This window comes from Saccopteryx bilineata, chromosome 10 (assembly GCF_036850765.1).
Source record: "Saccopteryx bilineata isolate mSacBil1 chromosome 10, mSacBil1_pri_phased_curated, whole genome shotgun sequence".
NCBI lineage: Eukaryota > Metazoa > Chordata > Mammalia > Chiroptera > Emballonuridae > Saccopteryx > Saccopteryx bilineata.
This window is the reverse complement of record NC_089499.1, coordinates 39,954,008-39,972,622: the sequence shown is the minus strand read 5'-3', so window position 1 is coordinate 39,972,622 and position 18,615 is coordinate 39,954,008. Positions and strand designations below refer to the sequence as shown.

The window sequence follows — 18,615 nt, the reverse complement described above, 5'->3', positions numbered from 1 at the left end:
TTATGTTTAAATCTCCTTACCCAGCTAGGTTTTATCTTTTATTGTTGGATGGATGTATGGTTTGAAGGCTGCTATCATAATTCAGGGTTTTACTTTGCCCTGCTGTCAGCCAGGGGATTTGCAGCTGAAATTTCCCTCTTTGCTCCTTAGAAGGGCAGGCTTGGGTGTGTGCAATCTGCCAGACTTAACAGGGAAGTATATGATTTAATATACTTATATTAAAAATATTAAATTTATTTTTTAAAGCAGTTTTAGGTTCATAGCAAAACAGAGGGTAGTTACAGAAGATCCCCACACATGGGAACCTCCCTGTTATCAAAGTCCGAGAGTGGTACATTTGTTGCATCCAATGAACCTACCTTGACATAATCACCCATAGTTCATAGCATACATTACAGTTCACTCTTGGTGTTGTACATTCTATGGGTTTATACAAATGTATAATTACATGTGTCCATCATTATGGTATCAAATAGAGGGTTTTTACTTCCGTAAAAATCCTATGTGTTCTATGTTCTGCCTACTCATCTTTCCTTTTCTCCCCCCAACTCCTAGCAACCACTGTTTTTGTTTTGGTTTTTTTTTGTATCTTTCCGAAGCTGGAAACGGGGAGGCAGTCAGACTCCTGCATGCGCCCAACCAGGATCCACCCGGCATGCCCACCAGGGGATGATGCTCTGCCCATCTTGGGGCATCGCTCTGCCACAATCAGAACCATTCTAGCACACCTGAGGCAGAGGCCACAGAGCCATCCTCAGCGCCCGGGCCAACTCTGCTCCAGTAGAGCCTTGGCTGTGGGAGGGGAAGAGAGAGGCAGAGAGAAAGGAGAGGGGGAGGGATGGAGAAGCAGATGGGCACCTCTCCTGTGTGCCCTGGCCAGGAATCGAACCCGGGACTCCTGCACGCCAAGCCGACGCTCTACCACTGAGCCAACCGGCCAGGGCCACAACCACTGTTTTAATTTTTATAGTTTTGCCTTTTTCAGAATATCATATACTTGGAGTCATACAAAATGTAGCCATTTCACATTAGCTTCTTTCACTAAGTAATATGCATTTTACGTTCCTATCTTTTCATAGCTTGATAGCTCATTTCTTTTAAATATTGAATACTATTCCATTGTCTGAGTATGCCACAGTTTATTAAATCAGGGGACCAGGGAACATGCAGATACTCCAGTACTTTCAGCCTTTTGCATTTTCACCAATGAAATAAAAGTTGGTTTTGCATCTCACTTGTATAATTGAACAAGTTTCTTTGACTTGTAATTTGCTTTTCTGATGTTCTTATTTAATAAAAAAAAAAAGAACAGGCCCTGGCCGGTTGGCTCAGTGGTAGAGCGTCAGCCTGGCGTGGGGAAGTCCCGGGTTCAATTCCTGGCCAGGACACACAGGAGAAGCACCCATCTGCTTCTCCACCCCTCCCCCTCTTCTTTCTCTCTGTCTCTCTCTTCCCCTCCCGCAGGCAAGGCTCCATTGGAGCAAAGATGGCCCAGGTGATGGGGATGGCTCCATGGACTCTGCCTCAGGTGCTAGAATGGCTCTGGTTGCAACAGAGCAATGCCCCAGATGGGTGGAGCATTGCCCCCTGGTGGGCGTGCCAGGTGGATCTCGGTCGGGCGCATGCGGGGGTCTGTCTTACTACCAGTCTGTCTGACTGCCTCCCCGTTTCCAACTTCAGAAAAATACAAAAAAAAAATGCTTTTTTTATTGCTTCATATTCATTTTGAAATATCCCCTAACCTAATTTTTGTGAGCAGTATTATTCCCTTACTGAAGGACATCTATGTTGCTTTCAAGTTCTGGCAGTCTGAAGAAAGCTGCTTCAGGTTTTGGGGGAGAGGGTTGTTTGTTGTTTGTTTGTTTGTTTGGGGTTTTTTTTGTATTTTTCTGAAGTTGGAAACGGGGAGGCAGTCAGACAGACTCCCGCATGCACCCGACCAGGATCCGCCCAGCATGCCCACCAGGGGGCGATGCTCTGCCCATCTGTGGTGTTGCTCTGTTGTGACCAGGGCCATTCTAGCACCTGAGGCAGAGGCCATGGAGCCATCCTCAGCGCCCGGGCCAACTTTGCTCCAATGAAGCCTTGGCTGCAGGAAAGGAAGAGAGAGACAGAGAGGAAGGAGAGGGGAAGGGGTGGAGAAGCAGATGGGCACTTCTGTGTGCCCTGGCCGGGAATCGAACTGGGGAACCAACCAGCCAGGGTGCTTCAGGTTTTTATGAGAGTGTAAGTTAACTCCTTTGGGTAAATACCAGGGAGTGCAGTTGCTGGATTGCGTAAAAGAGTATGTATGGTTTTGCAAGAAACCACAAAACTGTCTTCCAAAAGTGGATGTACCATTTGCATTCCTGCCAGCATTTAGAATTAATGTTCTGTATTTTGGCCATTCTAATAGGTATGTATTAGTATCTCATAATTGTTTTAATTTGCATTTTCATGGTATGATATGGAGTATCTTTTCATATGCTTATTTACCATCTATATGTTTTCCTTGTTGAAGTATCTATTCAGGTCTTTTGCCCACTTTTAAATGGGATTGTTTATTTTCTTACTGAATTTGAACAGTTCTTTGTATGTAAGATATTAGTCCTTTATAGATTTGTATTTTGCATATATTTTTTTCAGTCTGTGATTGCCTTGTCATTATCTAGACCAGCAGTTCTCAACCTGTGGGTCGCGACCCCAGAGGGGGTCAAACGACCAAAACACAGGGGTCGCCTAAAGTAATCAAGCCACTGGCTGCGGGAGGGGAGGAGGGAGAGAAGTGGGAGAGGGAAGGGGAGAGAAGCAGATGGTCACTTCCCTTGTGTGCCCCAATCAAAAATCGAACCCAAGATATCCATATGCTCAAATGATGCTCAATCCACTGAGCCACCAGTCAAGGCTGAAATTTTTAAATTTTAATAAAATCCAGTTTATCACTTATTGTTTTGCAGGAATAATCCAAAAAGTCCTTACCATACCCAAAATCATCTAGGTTTTCTCCTATGTGATTTTCTGGAAGTTTTATATTTTGTGTTTTACATTTCAGTTTGTTATACATTTTGAGTTAATTTTTGTGAAATATTTTAGGTCTGTGTCTAGATTAATTTTTTGTTTGTAGATGTCCAGTTATTATGACATCATTTGTTAAAGACACTGTCTTTACTCCATTTTATTGCTTTATTCCTTTGTCAAAGATCAAATGACTGTATTTATGTGGGTCTCTTACCTGGGCTCTGTTCTATTCCATTGATCTATGTCTTTTCATTCACTAATACCATACTGTCTTCACTATGATAGCTCTTTTTTCTAGCCTTATTGAAATATATTTGATGTATAACATTGTATGGGTTTAAGGAGTCCAATGTGATGATTTGATATTGTGTTGGCTATTCTGGGTCTTTTGCCTCTCCATAATCTTAGAATCAGTTTGTTATTATTCACAAAGTAACTTGCTAAGATTTTGATGGGAAGCGCCTTGAATCTATAGATTAGTTAGAAGAACTCAGTTCTTGACAATACTGACTCTTCCTACCCATGAACATGGAATATCTTCCATTTATTATTTTCATTTATTTATCAGGGTTTAGTAGTTTTCTGCATATACCTGTTGTAGGTGTTTTGTTAGATGTATACCTCAGTAATTATTTTGGGGGGGTACTAATGTAAATGGCATTGTGTCTTTAATTTCAAATTTCACTTGTTTATTGCTGATTTTTAGGAAGCAATTGACTTCCATGTATTAAATTTGTAATCTGCAACCTTGCTATAATTGCTTATTAGTTCTTACAGTTTGTCAATTCTTTAAGATTTTCTACATAGGACTTTCATCATGTCATCTGTAATCAAGGACAATTTGATTTCTGCCTTTCCAACCTGTATACTTTGTATTTCCTTATTTTGTCTTATTGCATTAACAAGAATTTTCAGTACACAGTGGTAGAGCATCGGCCTGGCGTGCAGGAGTCCTGGGTTCGATTCCCGGCCAGGGCACACAGGAGAAGTGCCCATCTGCTTCTCCACCACTCCCCCTCTCTTTCCTCTCTCTCTCTTCCCCTCCCGCAGCCAAGGCTCCACTGGAACAGAGTTGGCCCAAGCGTTGAGGATGGCTCTGTGGCCTCTGCCTCATGCGCTAGAATGGCTCTGGTTGCAGCAGAGTGACGCCCCGGATGGGCAGAGCATCGCCCCCTGGTGGGCATGCCAAGTGGATCCCGGTTGGGCGCATGCAGGAGTCTGTCTGCCTCCCCGTTTCCAGCTTCAGAAAAATGCAAAAAGGAAAAAAAAAATTAAAAAAAGAAGTGTCTATTCATTTAAAAAAAAAAAAAAGAATTTCCAGTACAGTGTTGAAAAGGGAGTATTAAAGGGGGACATTTTTGCCTTGTAACTGATTTGGTAGGGAAGTTCCAAGTTTCTCAGCATTAAGTGTGATGTACAGTTTTTTATAAATGTTCATTTATTATCAAGTTGAGGAAGTTTACCTCTGTTACTAGTTTACTGAGAGGTTTTTTTTTGTTTGTTTGTTTGTTTTGTATTTTTCTGAAGTTGGAAACGGGGAGGCAGTCAGACAGACTCCTGCATGCGCCCGACCAGGATCCACCCGGCATGTCCACCAGGAGGCGATGCTCTGCCCATCTGGGGTGTTGCTCTGCTGCAACCAAAGCCATTCTAGCACCTGAGGCAGAAGCCATAGAGCCATCCCCAGCGCCCGGGCCAACTTTGCTCCAGTGGAGCCTTGGCTGCCGGAGGGGAAGAGAGAGACAGAGAGGAAGGAGTGGGGGAGGGGTGGAGAAGCAGATGGGTGCTTCTCCTGTGTGCCCTGGCCGGGAATCGAACCCGGGACTCCTGCACACCAGGCCGATGCTCTACCACTGAGCCAACTGGCCAGGGCTTACTGAGAGTTTTTATCATGAATGGGTTTTGGGAGATTTCGTCAAATGTCTTTCCTGTATCTATTGATATAATCATTTTTTTTCCTGTTTTGACAGATTACATTAATTTTTGAATGTTGAACTAGCTTTGCATTACCTACGTTACATCCCACTTGGTCATGTTGTCTACAATTTTAAGGGGTGTTTTGTTTGTTTTTTGGTTTTTTTTAAGTTTTAAGTTAGGACTTTGATTAACCTTCTTTACTAATTTTTATTTTCTATTGAATTTATTGGAATGATATTGGTTAATAAAATTATATAGGTTTCAGGTGTACATTTCTGTAATATGGTGTACAGATGTAATTCTTTTAGTACATTGTTGGATTCTATTTACTAATATTTTATTGAGGATTTTTGCATTTATGTTTATAAAGATAATTAGTCTCTAGTTTTCTTGTTATGCCTTTATCTGGTTTTGGTATTAGGGTAATGCTGGCCTCATAAAATGAGTTAGAAAGTATTTTCTCTGCTTCTATCTTCTGAAAGAGATTATAGAGAACTGGTATATTTCTTCCTTAAATATCTGGTTGATTTCACCAGGGAACCCATTTGTGTCCTGCGCTTTCTGTTTTGGAGGATTATTAATTATTGATTCAATTTATTTAATAGAGATTGTTTCTTGTGTTAGTTTTGGCGAATTGTGTGTTTCAAGGAATTGGTGTTTCATCTAGATTGTCAAAGTTATAGGCATAGTGTTGTTTCTAGTATTCCTTTATTTTCCTTTTAATGCCCATAGGTTCTTTGTGATGGTATGTCCTTTTTCATTTCTGCTATTAGTAATTTGTGCCCACTTTCATTTTTTCTTAGCTAGCTTGGCTAGAGGCTTAACAGTTTTATTGATCTTAGCAATTTTCAAGGAACCAGCTTTTGATTTTCCCAGTTTTCTCTGATTTCATGTTTTTAATTTCATCTCTAATTTTTGTTCTTTTCTTCCAGATTGGATTTAATTTTGTCTTATTATTTTTATAGTTTTCTAAGGTAGAAACTTGCTGATTTTAGATTTTTTTTTTTCTAATATGTCTATTCGGTGCTGTAAATTTCCCTCTATACACTGCTTTCACTGCATGTCACACATTTTGGTAAGTTGCATTTTCTTTTTAATTTAGTTCAAAATATTTTTAAATTTCTTGTGATTTCTTTGACCTATATGTTATTTCGAAGTATGCTTAGTCTTCATATATTTGAGAATTTTTTCAGCTTTCTAATGTTGATTTCTAGTTTAATTCCACTGTGGTCTGAGAGCAGACATTCTATGATTTCTATATTTATAAATTTGTTAAGGTGTGTTTTATGGCGCATAATGTGGTCTTTCTTGGTGAATGTTCTAGGTCAGTAGTCCGCAAACTTATTAGTCAACAGAGCCAGATATCAACAGTACAACGATTGAAATTTCTTTTGAGAACCAAATTTTTTAAACTTAAACTATCTAGGTAGGTACATTCCTTATTGAGGTAGCGCCCGCACATGGTATTGGGATCAAAGAGCCACATGTGGCTCGCAAGCTGCAGTTTGCCAATCAGGGCTCTAAGTGACCATGAGGAAAATGTATTTTCTGCTATTGTTGGATGAAGTAGTCTGTAAACACCAATTATATCTAGGTAATTTATGGTGTAGTTGAGTTCAACCATGTCCTTACTGATTTTTTGTCTGCTTAGTATGTCCATTTCTGATAGATGTTGAACTCTCTTACTCTAAATAGCGTATTTATCTATTTCTCTTTGCAGTAGTTTTCTTTCTCCCATAATTTGATACTCTCTTGGTAGGCACATACACAATAAGGATTTTCTTCCCCGAGAATTGACCCCCTTCATTAGTATGTAGTGCCACACCCCCTTTTTCTTTTAATTATTGATTTTTTTGAGAGAGAGGCAGAGGGAGAGAGGAACAGGAACATTGAGCTGCTCCTATGTGTGCCCCGAATGGGGAATCAAATTGGCAATCTTCGTGCTCTGAATGACGCTCCGGCTAACCAAACTAACAGGTCAGGGCTTACTTTTTATTGATTTTTAGAGAGACAGAGAAAGGAAGTGAGAGAGAGGGGAGAAGGAAGGGAAGCATTTATTTGTTGTTCCACTCAGTTGTCATTCCCTGGCCACTTTTAGTGTGTTCCTTGACTGGGGATCAAACCCACAACTTTGTTGTTTCAAGACAACCCTCTTAACCAACTGAGCTAAATGACCAGAACCTATTTATTGATTTTAGAGGGAAGAAGAGAGAGAGAGAGAGAGACCAAAATATCAAACTATTCCTGTCTGTGCCCTGACCTGGGATCAAACCTGCAACCTTTTGCACATATGGCCAATGCTCCAACCAAACAGCTTATCCTGTCTACTCTCCTTGCTGTGAAGTCTGCTCTGTATGAAATTAATATAGCTACTCCTGCTTTCTTTTGGTTAGTGTTAGTATGCTATATCTTTTCCATTCATTTATTTTTAATCAATATGTGTCTATATTTAAAGTGAATTTCTATAGACAACCTATATTTTATCTTGTTCTTTGATCCACTCTGACAATCTCTTTTACTTGGTGCATTTAGACCATTGACATTCAAGTTGATACTCATGTAGCTGGATTACTATCTACTGTAGAGGCAGGAAGGGAGATGATATTGCTTCTAATGCATGCCCTTGACCAGGGGGCTCTAGCCAAGCCAGTGACCTTTGGGCTCAAGCAGCAACCATGGGATCATCTCAATGAGCCCATGCTTAAGCCAGCAACCTTAGGGTTTCAAACCTGGGACCTCAGTGCCCCAGGTTAATGCTGTCATCCACTGTGCCACCACCAGTCAGGCTGCCTTTTGTAGTTTTAATTGAACATTTTATGATTCTATTTGTTCCTTTTTTTTAGCACATTGATACTTTTTAAGTGGTTGCCCTAGAATTTGCAATATATATTTACAGTTAATCTAAGTTTACTTCACACATAGGAGTTAACAAATAATCCAGTTCATTCCTCCCATCCTTTGTATTATTGTTGTCATTTATTTCATTTGTATATATCATACATAATGGAATACATTGTTAGTGTTATTTTATTTATTTATTTATTTATTTTGTATTTTTCTGAAGCTGGAAACGGGGAGAGACAGTCAGACAGACTCCCACATGTGCCTGACCGGGATCCACCCGGCACGCCCACCAGGGGGCGACACTCTGCCCACCAGGGGGCGATGCTCTGCCCCTCCGGGGTCGCTCTGTTGCGACCAGAGCCACTCTAGCACCTGGGGCAGAGGCAAAGGAGCCATCCCCAGTGCCCGGGCCATCTTTGCTCCAATGGAGCCTCGGCTGCGGTAGGGGAAGAGAGAGACAGAGAGGAAGGAGGGGAGGAGGTGGAGAAGCAAATGGGCGCTTCTCCTATGTGCCCTGGCCGGAAATCGAACCCGGGTCCCCCACATGCCAGGCCGACGCTCTACCGCTGAGCCAACCGGCCAGGGCCGCTCTGTTTCTTTTATTTGAGTTTTTTGCCTTTTCGTGTACCTTGTATTTTTTTCTGGATAGCTGGACATAATGTGCTGGGTAAAAGGAACTGCTGTAAATAGGCATTTAGTCATATAGTAGCGAGAGAGAGGACGCATTCTCTAGTCCCATGATTAGGTCTCAAGCCTTTTAGTGAGTTGCTGGACTAGGAACTTAACGTGTGCTTCTCTGGGGTTTTGTTTGTTTGTTTTGTTTTGGGGTTTTTCCCCTCCCCTCAGGTGGAATAGGTTGAGTGTGCTGGGCTGGAGTTGGCTATTTTCCTTCCCCCTTGCCAGTTAGGCTCCAAAGTTGTGAGGGCTGCCCCTATGACTAGGTACGCTGTAGTTTATAACTCTCAGACTTGTCCATAGTTGTGCCTCCAGCAATTCATGAGTTACAGTGCTTCCCAAGGTGGTTTCTGCTCTTGTGTTTGTTTCAGTAAGACGTACTTCCTGTATTCACCTGTGCCTCCACAGTGATTTTCATCTCTTGTGGCTCCAAGAAGAGCTGTTGTTTTATTTTCCTTTTTTCCAGTTTTTTTCAACTTTTTACTTGTTAGGTTGCATTGGCAACTTACAAACTCTTTGCATGCAGAACGGGAAACCAGTCTGTTGTGATTTTATTTTTAAACCTGGTTTCCTAGGAGCTGCTCTTGAGTAAGAGCAGCTTATTCAGCCGGCTTTTGGTTAGAAGTTGTGTTTAAGTCCCTTGTGCCAGTGAGGCTTCCTCCCTGTGTTGATAGATCTGTGTGTGTGGCTTAGAGCAGTGGTCCCCAACCCCCGGGCCGCGGACCGGTACCAGTCCATGGGCCATTTGGTACAGTCTGCAGAGAAAGAATAAATAACTTACATTATTTCCATTTTATTTATATTTAAGTCTGAACGATGTTTTTTATATATATATATATATTTTTTTTTTTTTTTTTAACAGAGTCAGAGAGAGGGATAGACAGGGACAGACAGACAGGAACGGAGAGATGAGAAGCACCAATCTTTAGTTTTTCATTGCGCATTGCGACACCTTAGTTGTTCATTGATTGTTTTCTCATATGTGCCTTGACCGTGGGCCTTCAGCAGACCAAGTAACCCCTTGCTCGAGCCAGCAACCTTGGGACCTTGGGTCCAAGCTGGTGAGCTTTTGCTCAAACCAGATGAGCCCGCGCGCAAGCTGGTGACCTCGGGGTCTCGAACCTGGGTCCTTGGCATCCCAGTCCGACGCTCTATCCACTGCACCACAGCCTGGTCAGGCAATGTTTTCTTTTTTAAAAAATGACCAGATTCCCTCTGTTATATCACTCTTGACGCTTGTCTCATAAGCTCGACAATTATATTTTAAAATATTACAGTTTTTACGCTGGTCGCATAATTTTATTTTGTGCATTTATCCATCCCACCCTAAAGGCTGGTTCGTGAAAATATTTTCTGACATTAAACTGGTCCATGGCCCAAAAAAGGTTGGGGACCACTGGCTTAGAGAATGATTTCAATGCTGCCCCAACCCCTGTTCTATTTGCCCATGAATGGGTACAGTAGCATATGTGCACATCCTTTTCATTCCAGGAGGGCTCTTCTTGGCTTTGGTTCTGTCTCTTATATTTCTGGCTGCTCTGCTCTCTCATTTGTTGCCTCTGGTATAAAGAGCCACCAGCACCCTTTTATTTGCTTTTCAAGATCTCCATTGTTTTCAACAACACCCTTAAGTGAGAAATATTATATACTGTAATCCAAATAAAGTCAGTCTTCCCACATAGAGCTGGAAATCTCCAGCCTATGATCTCCCTCAGCCCCCGAGGAGAATTTTTATGCCACTGAACAGGAACTGGGCACTGGAACAACATCCCTTTTCTTCCATAATACCACCCTGTTCTATGGGCAGGGGTCTGGAGGGTAATGCCTTTTTCTCAGCTTGCCCATCCAGGGCCCAGAGTTTTTAGGCTGATGTGCAGGGGTAGAATTACTACCCAACAAGTTGGAGTTTGAGCGGGGCATGCTCATTGCTCTTAGCTGCTGTCCTGCAACACAGAGATGGCCTACTTCTTCCAGGACAGCTCTAAACAGAAAGGGAACCCCCATCTCTTCTCCATGTCCATCCAGAGTACAGCTCATGGAGTAGTTTCTTTAACATGGAGCTGTGGTGAGGGAGAGGGGACAAGGGAATGCAGGATGTGGTTCAAATACTGCAAACTCTTAACTGTTCTGAGATTTAGTAGATTTTCTTGAATTAATGTTTTCTTCATTTGCTATATGCCCTTAGGACAGTTTTTAAACTTTAAATTATTATCTTTTATAATTTTCATCAGTTGAAGGTTGTTTTGCTGGGGAGAGGTTATATGCAAAGCTCCTTACTCCACCATTCCAGAACTCTTGCCTTGGTTTGAACATTTAAAAGAAAATAACCTTTTTGAGCCAAACTTCTTGAGTTATTTTAAACATTGATATTTCAAAACAAAGTTAGAGACATAGGATGCATGCACATACACCCTAACTAATACATTCACGTGTTTAAAAGTATTCCAGGAATATGTGAAGCAAAACCTTAAATTCTCAGTCCCTCTCTTTCCAAAGATAACCATCAATAGTGTATCCTTAGGGAATCTTCAGAATCGTCTGAGAGAGCCTGAGGTTATGAAAAAATTACGGTAAGTGCTTCCTTTAAAATCATTACTTTTTCTGTTGTGTTCCTAGTCATTCGTACCTAGAAAAATTTCTTACGGAGCAGATGATGGAAAGGAGGGAAGACGTATGGCTTCCGCTCATCTCCTATAGAAATTCATTAGTCACCGGAGGTGAGGATGATAGAATGTCTGTGAACAGTGGAAGTAGCAGCAGCAAAACCTCCTCAGTGAGGAATAAGAAAGGACGACCCCCACTTCACAAGAAACGAGTAGAGGGTAAGTGTGCCTTCACACTGAGACAATTAGCTTTCCTGGTATTACAGAGATAAATAGAGTAGCAAATAATCTTTTGAAGCAAGATGATACTGTTAAGCATATTATTTCCTTATGTGATACACATTGAGAGATTCAGGCAAAGAGGCTGGAATAGACAAAGTGGGACAGAAGACAGTCAAGGAAGAAAGAAGTTGAAAGAGCATGGAACACGGAGGAAGATAGGCATAGAGAAAAAAGGGCATATAATTAGGGCAGTCTATAAAATTGACCCCATACCATAGTCCTCTAATACATTTTAAAATAAGATAGTTATATTATTTTGTCAAAATTCATACTAATATTGGAGAGATTCCAGTAAATTGAGGGTTCATCCCTATAGCAAATTAAATATATCAGAACAGCTTTCTATTTCTACCATTTGGATGAATCATTTATTTTTGTGTATTAAAATAGTGATGGCCAAATCTGGTTTGGAAGTTTAAATACTTACACAAAGTCACACAAGTGAGTGGTATAACTGGGATTCAAACTGTACAGTCTAACTCCAGAGCCAAGTTCAAGTTCATGCTATAACTTCTAACAGTTCACTTCACCCATGAAATTCTGTGACTGTTAACTGGAATTTTACAGATGAAAGTCTGGATAACACATGGTTAAATAGGACTGACACCATGATTCAGACTCCTGGACCCCTGCCAGCACCACAGCTCACTTCCACTGTCCTGCGGGAGAACAGCCGGCCCATGGGAGAGCAGATTCAGGAACCCGAGTCTGAACATGGTTCTGAACCTGACTTCTTACACAAGTAAGTAGTGAGAACTCACTTTTTTTTTTAAGCAAGGGAGAGAGATGAGAAGCATCAACTCGTAGGTGTGGCATTTTTTAGTTGTTCATTGATTGCTTCTCATACGTGTATTGACCAGGGGGCTCCAGCCGAGCAAATGGCCCCTTGCTCAAGCCAGTGACCATGGGGTTCCAAACCTGGGACCTCAGCATCCCAGGTCAGTGCTCTACCCACTGCACCACCACCAGTCAGGCTAAAAGTTCATTTTCTTGACATAAAACCTGTAGCTGTTAAAGAAACTATGTAAGAAAAATCCTGAACAGCAAATAGACTGTAGTACTTTTATAATCCATTTAATTAATAGTACTTTAACTGGGCTAAGTTTATATTTTAAACTGTTTGCAGAAAAAATTACTATTAAGGTATTTGATACCATCTGAGAATTAGTTGCCCTTTCTCTGAAACAATCAAAATTTCCCACAGTAGCAATTAAAATGTTTTCTTGTGCTAGGGCTGCAAAAACTATGATTGCGTGACTTTTTCTATTTTAAAAAAATAAATAAAACCTTAACTTTTCCTTTATTTTTCCATCCAGCTTTGAAATTCTCTTAGCTCCTCACTAATGTTCCTATTCCCACTGGGATAATGCTATGAACTACTCTGATGGATAAGAAATTATTTTTTTGAGAGAGGAACAGACAGACAGACAGGAAGGGAGAGTGATGAGAAGTATCAATTCTTCGTTGCAGCACCTTAGTTATTCCTTGATTACTTTCTCATATGTGCCTTGACTGAGCCAGTGACCCCTTGCTCAAGCTGGTGACCTCGGGGTTTCAAATATGAGTTTTCGGTGTCCCAGGCTGACACTATTCACAGCACCACACTGCCTGGTCAGACAAGAGAGAGAATTCTTAAACTCGAACACGTTTAATTGGTTAGAAACGGAAAAAGTGTTAGAAGTGTTCAGGTTCTGGGTTCCCTAAGAGGACCTTTCTTCAAAGCTGAAGGGATAATTGTCAGCAGCCCCTGCATAACTGGGCATTCTTAGAAGTTGGTTTTACCATATGACCAGCTTCCTACAGAGTGGTTCCTTATTTGAACTGCCTGCCTTGCTTCCCTGACCTTACCACTTGTCAGTTCCTCCTGGCTGTGGTCTGCCTTTCTTTCCCTGCTGTAGGTTTACAGGTTTAATCAAGGTGGTAGCCCTACATAATTATGTAAAGATAGCTGCTTAGAGAGAACTTCATGAAACAGATTTTATCTAGTAAAAATCATTAAAGTTTGTACCATGTGAAAGTCCCAAGAGGCATGTTTATGTAAGAGTTCATGTGCCGAGTATAGGTGAAAATTTGGCCCAGCATTCACCTGACTCCAAATCTCAGAAGGATAGAGAAAAATTTATACTCTTCCTTGTTCAACTCTGGAAGTTTCTGAGCTATCAGGCTAGCATCCTTTCTGTCCCCTACCTAGGGAACTGGTTTCCCAAGTAGGAATACTTGCGAGTATGACAGCCGCTGAATACAGAGATCTGAGAAGCAGTCATTTGGCAGGGGTTTGGGAATGAAGTTGATAATTGAAGCACTTGTAGGGGAGAGACAATTTTTCCTCCACTCTCTTAAGCCCCCACACTGACTCTGAAGAGTCTGTCTCCAATAGGAGGAGGGGTTTTGTCCAGGACATTTTTTTGTATTTACTATTTAATTGTTTTCAGCTCAGAATAACTTACCCTGAGGAGGCGTATTTTGGGATTTCCTTTACACCTAGGAACTAGCCACAGCCAGCTTCTCTTGGAGACTTAGGAATCTCTTTGGACAACTGCCTGCCATTTCTACAAAGGCAGATCCTTTGATAACACTCTCACCACGCCTGGAACAAATCCAGCTAATTCCCCCTACACAGAGATTAGGCCAGCCAACTACAGCCTTTGCATGGTTGCATGGAATTTAGTAGCTCATTTAATTATCTGCTGCCACAAAGTGAATAATAGTGCTGTCTTTAGTCCTCAGATGCAGATCTCTTGGTTAGGCCAGCCAAAATTAGAAGACTTAAATCGGAAGGACAGAACAGGAATGAACTACATGAAAGTGAGAACTGGAGTGAGGCATGCCGTGTAAGTGTCACATCCAGTATCACAAGAACGTGACTATGTGATGCTGGTCGTTTTGTGGAATGACTTGGGCTTCTCCACTGTGTGGTTGTAGGAGTTAAAATCATAATTCAGGATATGCTATGCAGCATAGGACGGGAATGGAAGGCATGGGCCTTGAGGTTTCATTGTTTAAGTCCTGTGCTGCTACTTGCCAGCTACATGGCTTTGGGCAAGCTCTAAAACCTGTGCTCAGGTTCCTGGTTTGTAAATTCGGGATGATGACAGTACCAACTACTTAGAGTTTTAGAGGAATGGATACATAATTAAATAAATGTTTACTATTACTGTTATTGCATTTAAATTATAATTCTGATGAGTTGAGATGAATTTTTGAGTAAACCGAATGAATGATCTTTAATTATATTACAGTTCAGTTACTATCATTTGTGCAGTCTACAGGTGGTAATTGGAAGATTGTTTAGAAGATCTAATATTAAAGAGCCAGGACTCCAAATTCAGTGAATCTGAATAGCTTTCTGACTGCTTTTTTCTTATCAGTCGGGGCCTAATGGAGGAAGATGCAGAGCCTATCTTTGAAGATGTGATGATGTCATCCCGGAGCCAGTTAGAGGATATGAATGAAGAATTTGAAGACACCATGGTAATTGATCTGGTAAGAAAAGTCAATACATTTTTCTTCTGGTTAAATGAAGACATTGGTGTAAGATAGTTTTACTTTTAGAAGCCTGTGGGAAGAAGAGGGAAGGGTAGCACTGACCAACAACAGTAGGCAGGGTCAGCGTTAAGGCTTATGGGAATTCAAATGAACCTATGTGGTGTTCAAGCCTGCAAAGCATCAGATTTTGAACTCTTGCAGTAACAACCAGTTCCTTCTTATTACCTTCTTGAAAACTTATATTTTATCTGGCCTCTTGTTATACACTGTGCTTCCACAACCAAATGCAGAATATGGACTAGGTGTATTAAGACATTGTCAGGATTAATAATGCTTGGAAGTTATGTTTTGTTTTGTTATTTAATTTCCATCCATTAGAGATACATATTGAAGGTAATTATAGGTGAAATGACATGGAGAAGAAAAAACAGATGATTCAGTGAAATAAGATTTGCAAATGTTTGACAGTGGTTGACGTTGGGGTGATGGCAACATGGAAATTCATCATACTTTCTCTTTGTATTAATTTGCTTTGTATTAAATAACACTGAGTGGGTGATTTAAACCACAGAAACTTTCTCACAATTCTGGAGGCTAGAAATCTGAGATCAAGGTATCAGTAAGGTTGATTTCATTCTGAAGTCTCTCTTTAGTTCTTGCAGATGGCCACCTTTGTCTTTACAAAGTCTTTTCTTTCTTCTTCTAAGGACATGAATTATATTGGATTAGAACCCACCCATATGACCTCCTTTTACCTTAATTGCCTCTTTAAAAGCCCTATCTCCAAGTAACAATCACATTCTGAGGTACTGGGGATTAGGACTTTAACATATAAATTTAGAAACCATAATTTAGTCCATAACATTCTGCATTGTATGTTTTGATTTTCCATGAGATTATGTCACTCCAATCTATAACCTTCCTTTCCCAAGCTCATCATTACCTTCCATCTCCCTGCTTTGGGGAGTTTAGTGAATTTTACAATTATACTATGATTGAAAGGTATATTCTCTATAGATCCCAAAATTATTTATAGGCATTTACATGTTCAGTTGATTCATACCTTTTTTCTTTTCTGATAGTTAAAAGCCAAAGTTATTTTTTTAATGTATGCTCCATGTAAAAACTAGATTTTTTTTTTTAATTGACCCTTAACAGTTCTGTATATTTATGGTACCATCAGCTGCTTATTATCCTACTTCATTGTCTTAGTGTACCTCAGGAAAAAATGAAATATCTGGCTTCTCTTTCCAGCCCCCATCAAGAAATCGGCGAGAGAGAGCAGAGCTGAGGCCAGATTTCTTTGATTCTGCAGCTATCATAGAAGACGATTCAGTAAATGCTAAATTACTACGTTTTAACTTTGGTTTCTGGGTCTTGTTTTTGCATGAAGTTATTAATTGTGTTTCTCATTTTCTAGGGATTTGGAATGCCTATGTTCTGAAGCCTGAAGAAAATTTACAAATCTGGAACTCTATTATTTAGAGCTAGAGGCCTATATACTGTGATAGCTTGTATGGGGGAAAAAACACTTTTGATGTGATCTGATTTGTATTTTAATCAAATGATTGAGGTCAATCCCCTTTTGCAGTGACAGAAGAGGAGCATGTAAATTACCCAAGAGAATGTTGGTGAATGTCACCTCAGAAAAGACTGACCTGAAAAATCATTTGTCCTAATATTGGACTTACCCAATACAGATGTGTTTTTCTGGAAGGAGGAAAAATTTTAAATTTTTAAAACAGCTGTCAAGATAAACACTGTTATACACCTGTTTTATGAAAACTCAGCATTGAGTAAAAAAAAAAAAAAATATTTTTAACTTTATTTTCCTGTTGTACAATTTAAAAACCGTTTTAACATTTTGCCTTTTTATGTTTTAAAAGCTAACCATTTTTATTAAACCTATGAGTAAGCAGCTCATTTTAATTGCCGAAGAGTGTTTTGAAGCTCACTGGATTTGGTTGACCTTGTGGAATACAGAAATATGGAGGAGCATAATAATGACAAGTTAAGAGGAAATTCTGACAGTGCATCTCTGCCAAAAACCACATGCCCTCTATGGATATGGATTCCCAGATTTTATATACTCTTGAATAAAAAGGTTTATTTTTATTTATAACGGGCATTAAATAAGAAATGTCCATGCAGCCATTTTTCCAACAGATGCTGTACACCGTTCATTTTATATAGAATAGGGAGACTAAAATACAGTACATTTTCTATTGGTATTTGTTCTGTGCATTTTTAGCAACTTCTACCAGCAAATAAAGTATTCTCAGTAAAATAAAAATGGTTCTCAAGTTATCAGTTTGCTGTTTTTACCACTTATCTCATGCCCTGCCAAATTCAAGTGACATAGACTTTCATTTTCCTAAAAAGATAATCATAGAGAACTCCTTTGCCATGCAGAAGTAATTTTAAGTGTAACATAATTGTGTCTACTTCCCATGCACTTAATACCTTTATGCGCTAATTTTGTGAATTAAGTTTACAGATTATAGAAGTATGTGCTGCATAGAAGTCTGTGCTTAGAGGGTGAAGTTCCTAAGCTTACCTTGAAATACAGCTACATTTCAGTGTTAAATGTGCATATTAAGAATAATTCTTTTGGGGAAAGAAATTATGAATCTTCAGGACAGCCTTCAATGGTTTAGAGTTACAGTCTGCTTAGACCTTTTATGACTTGCTGCTATTGTGTTTCTAAAAACCCTCTTAGTTGCTTCCTTTCTGATTTTTAAAGTAAGCCTCAGTTTCCACACCAATCCATCCACAACTGCTTCTGGGCTGGTTTTTAAAGTAGCTACAACAGAATCATGAGGCTTGTTTGCCCTTTTTACCAAAAATGAAAAGTTTTTTTTAAGCTGCATCCACTGATTATCTTTTGTCCAGGAAAGCGAAATGGACTTTCTTCATCCTTTTAGTAAACAAACACAAAATGGATTTTTCTCAACACTTTTATAGTTCTGAAAAAACTCAGTTGCCAAAAATATTTTATTTGCTAATTTAGCAATTCCTGGGCTCCAGTTAGGGGGGTGGGGCTGAGGTCTTGCTTTCTTCCAGAGACGTGGTCTTCATTGGAAGTGAAAAGGCAGGAATGGCTGAACAGTCCACCGTGCCAGCCCTGACTGTGGTTCTGGCCAGGGAGCAAGCCGGGAGGTGCTCTAGCACATGCACAGATTGATCCTTTGCTTGACAGTTCCATGTGGAAAACAGATGCTGACTTAAGAGATGTAGGACTACCATGCAACAAAAAAGGCTTAATATCTACTCCAATGGGTTTCCAGTTCAGTTTGAAATCAGTCGAAATTTTGTATTTCCAGTGTCTCTTTGATTGGTTTTGCTAGTAATTCTGTAAATTGTACATTTGCAATATGAGGTTTTTTTTTCCTTTTGTACAATTTGAAACTGATGCTTCACCTTTCCTTTAATAAACTATTCAAAATCAGGTTGTGGCAGTCATCCTATTGTTCCTACTAGGAAAGCTTAAAAGAGTTGATTTTCTGTCCCACCGCTCTTGAGTTTGCTCTTTCAGATAATTTGTTAAATAATGGCAAAAGTACTGTATCAGTGAGATTCTTTATTTTTAAAGAAAGAAATTTAGAACTAGCTCATTTCTTTCATTCCTTGGATTTCCCATGAGAGAATGGGTAAGCCAAGTTGCCTGTAGTTCAAGAGGAAGTCTCTTGCAGGCGGAGGCCTCCAGGGACTATCCACTGGTATACAGCCTGAGTCCTCAGCCCTGCCTGAGATCCATACCCTCAGCTTGTACATGGTTGCCCCCTCGCAATGATCCGTTAAAAACCACTTG

General features: G+C 40.2%; 1 protein-coding gene across 2 annotated transcripts in view; it reads left to right on the top strand.

Annotated features, from left to right (window-relative positions):
- Positions 1-18,252, top strand: part of STAG1 (STAG1 cohesin complex component) — a 468,912-nt gene extending 450,660 nt beyond the window's left edge. For both annotated transcript variants that reach the window (XM_066244489.1, XM_066244487.1), the window contains 6 exons: positions 11,050-11,255; positions 11,886-12,060; positions 14,039-14,149; positions 14,687-14,801; positions 16,059-16,139; positions 16,225-18,252. In XM_066244489.1, the coding sequence (XP_066100586.1) occupies positions 11,050-11,255; positions 11,886-12,060; positions 14,039-14,149; positions 14,687-14,801; positions 16,059-16,139; positions 16,225-16,248 (712 nt within the window). In that variant the 3' untranslated portion in view covers positions 16,249-18,252. The remainder of the gene's footprint in view (positions 1-11,049; positions 11,256-11,885; positions 12,061-14,038; positions 14,150-14,686; positions 14,802-16,058; positions 16,140-16,224) is intronic.
- Positions 18,253-18,615: the final 363 nt, after the last annotated feature.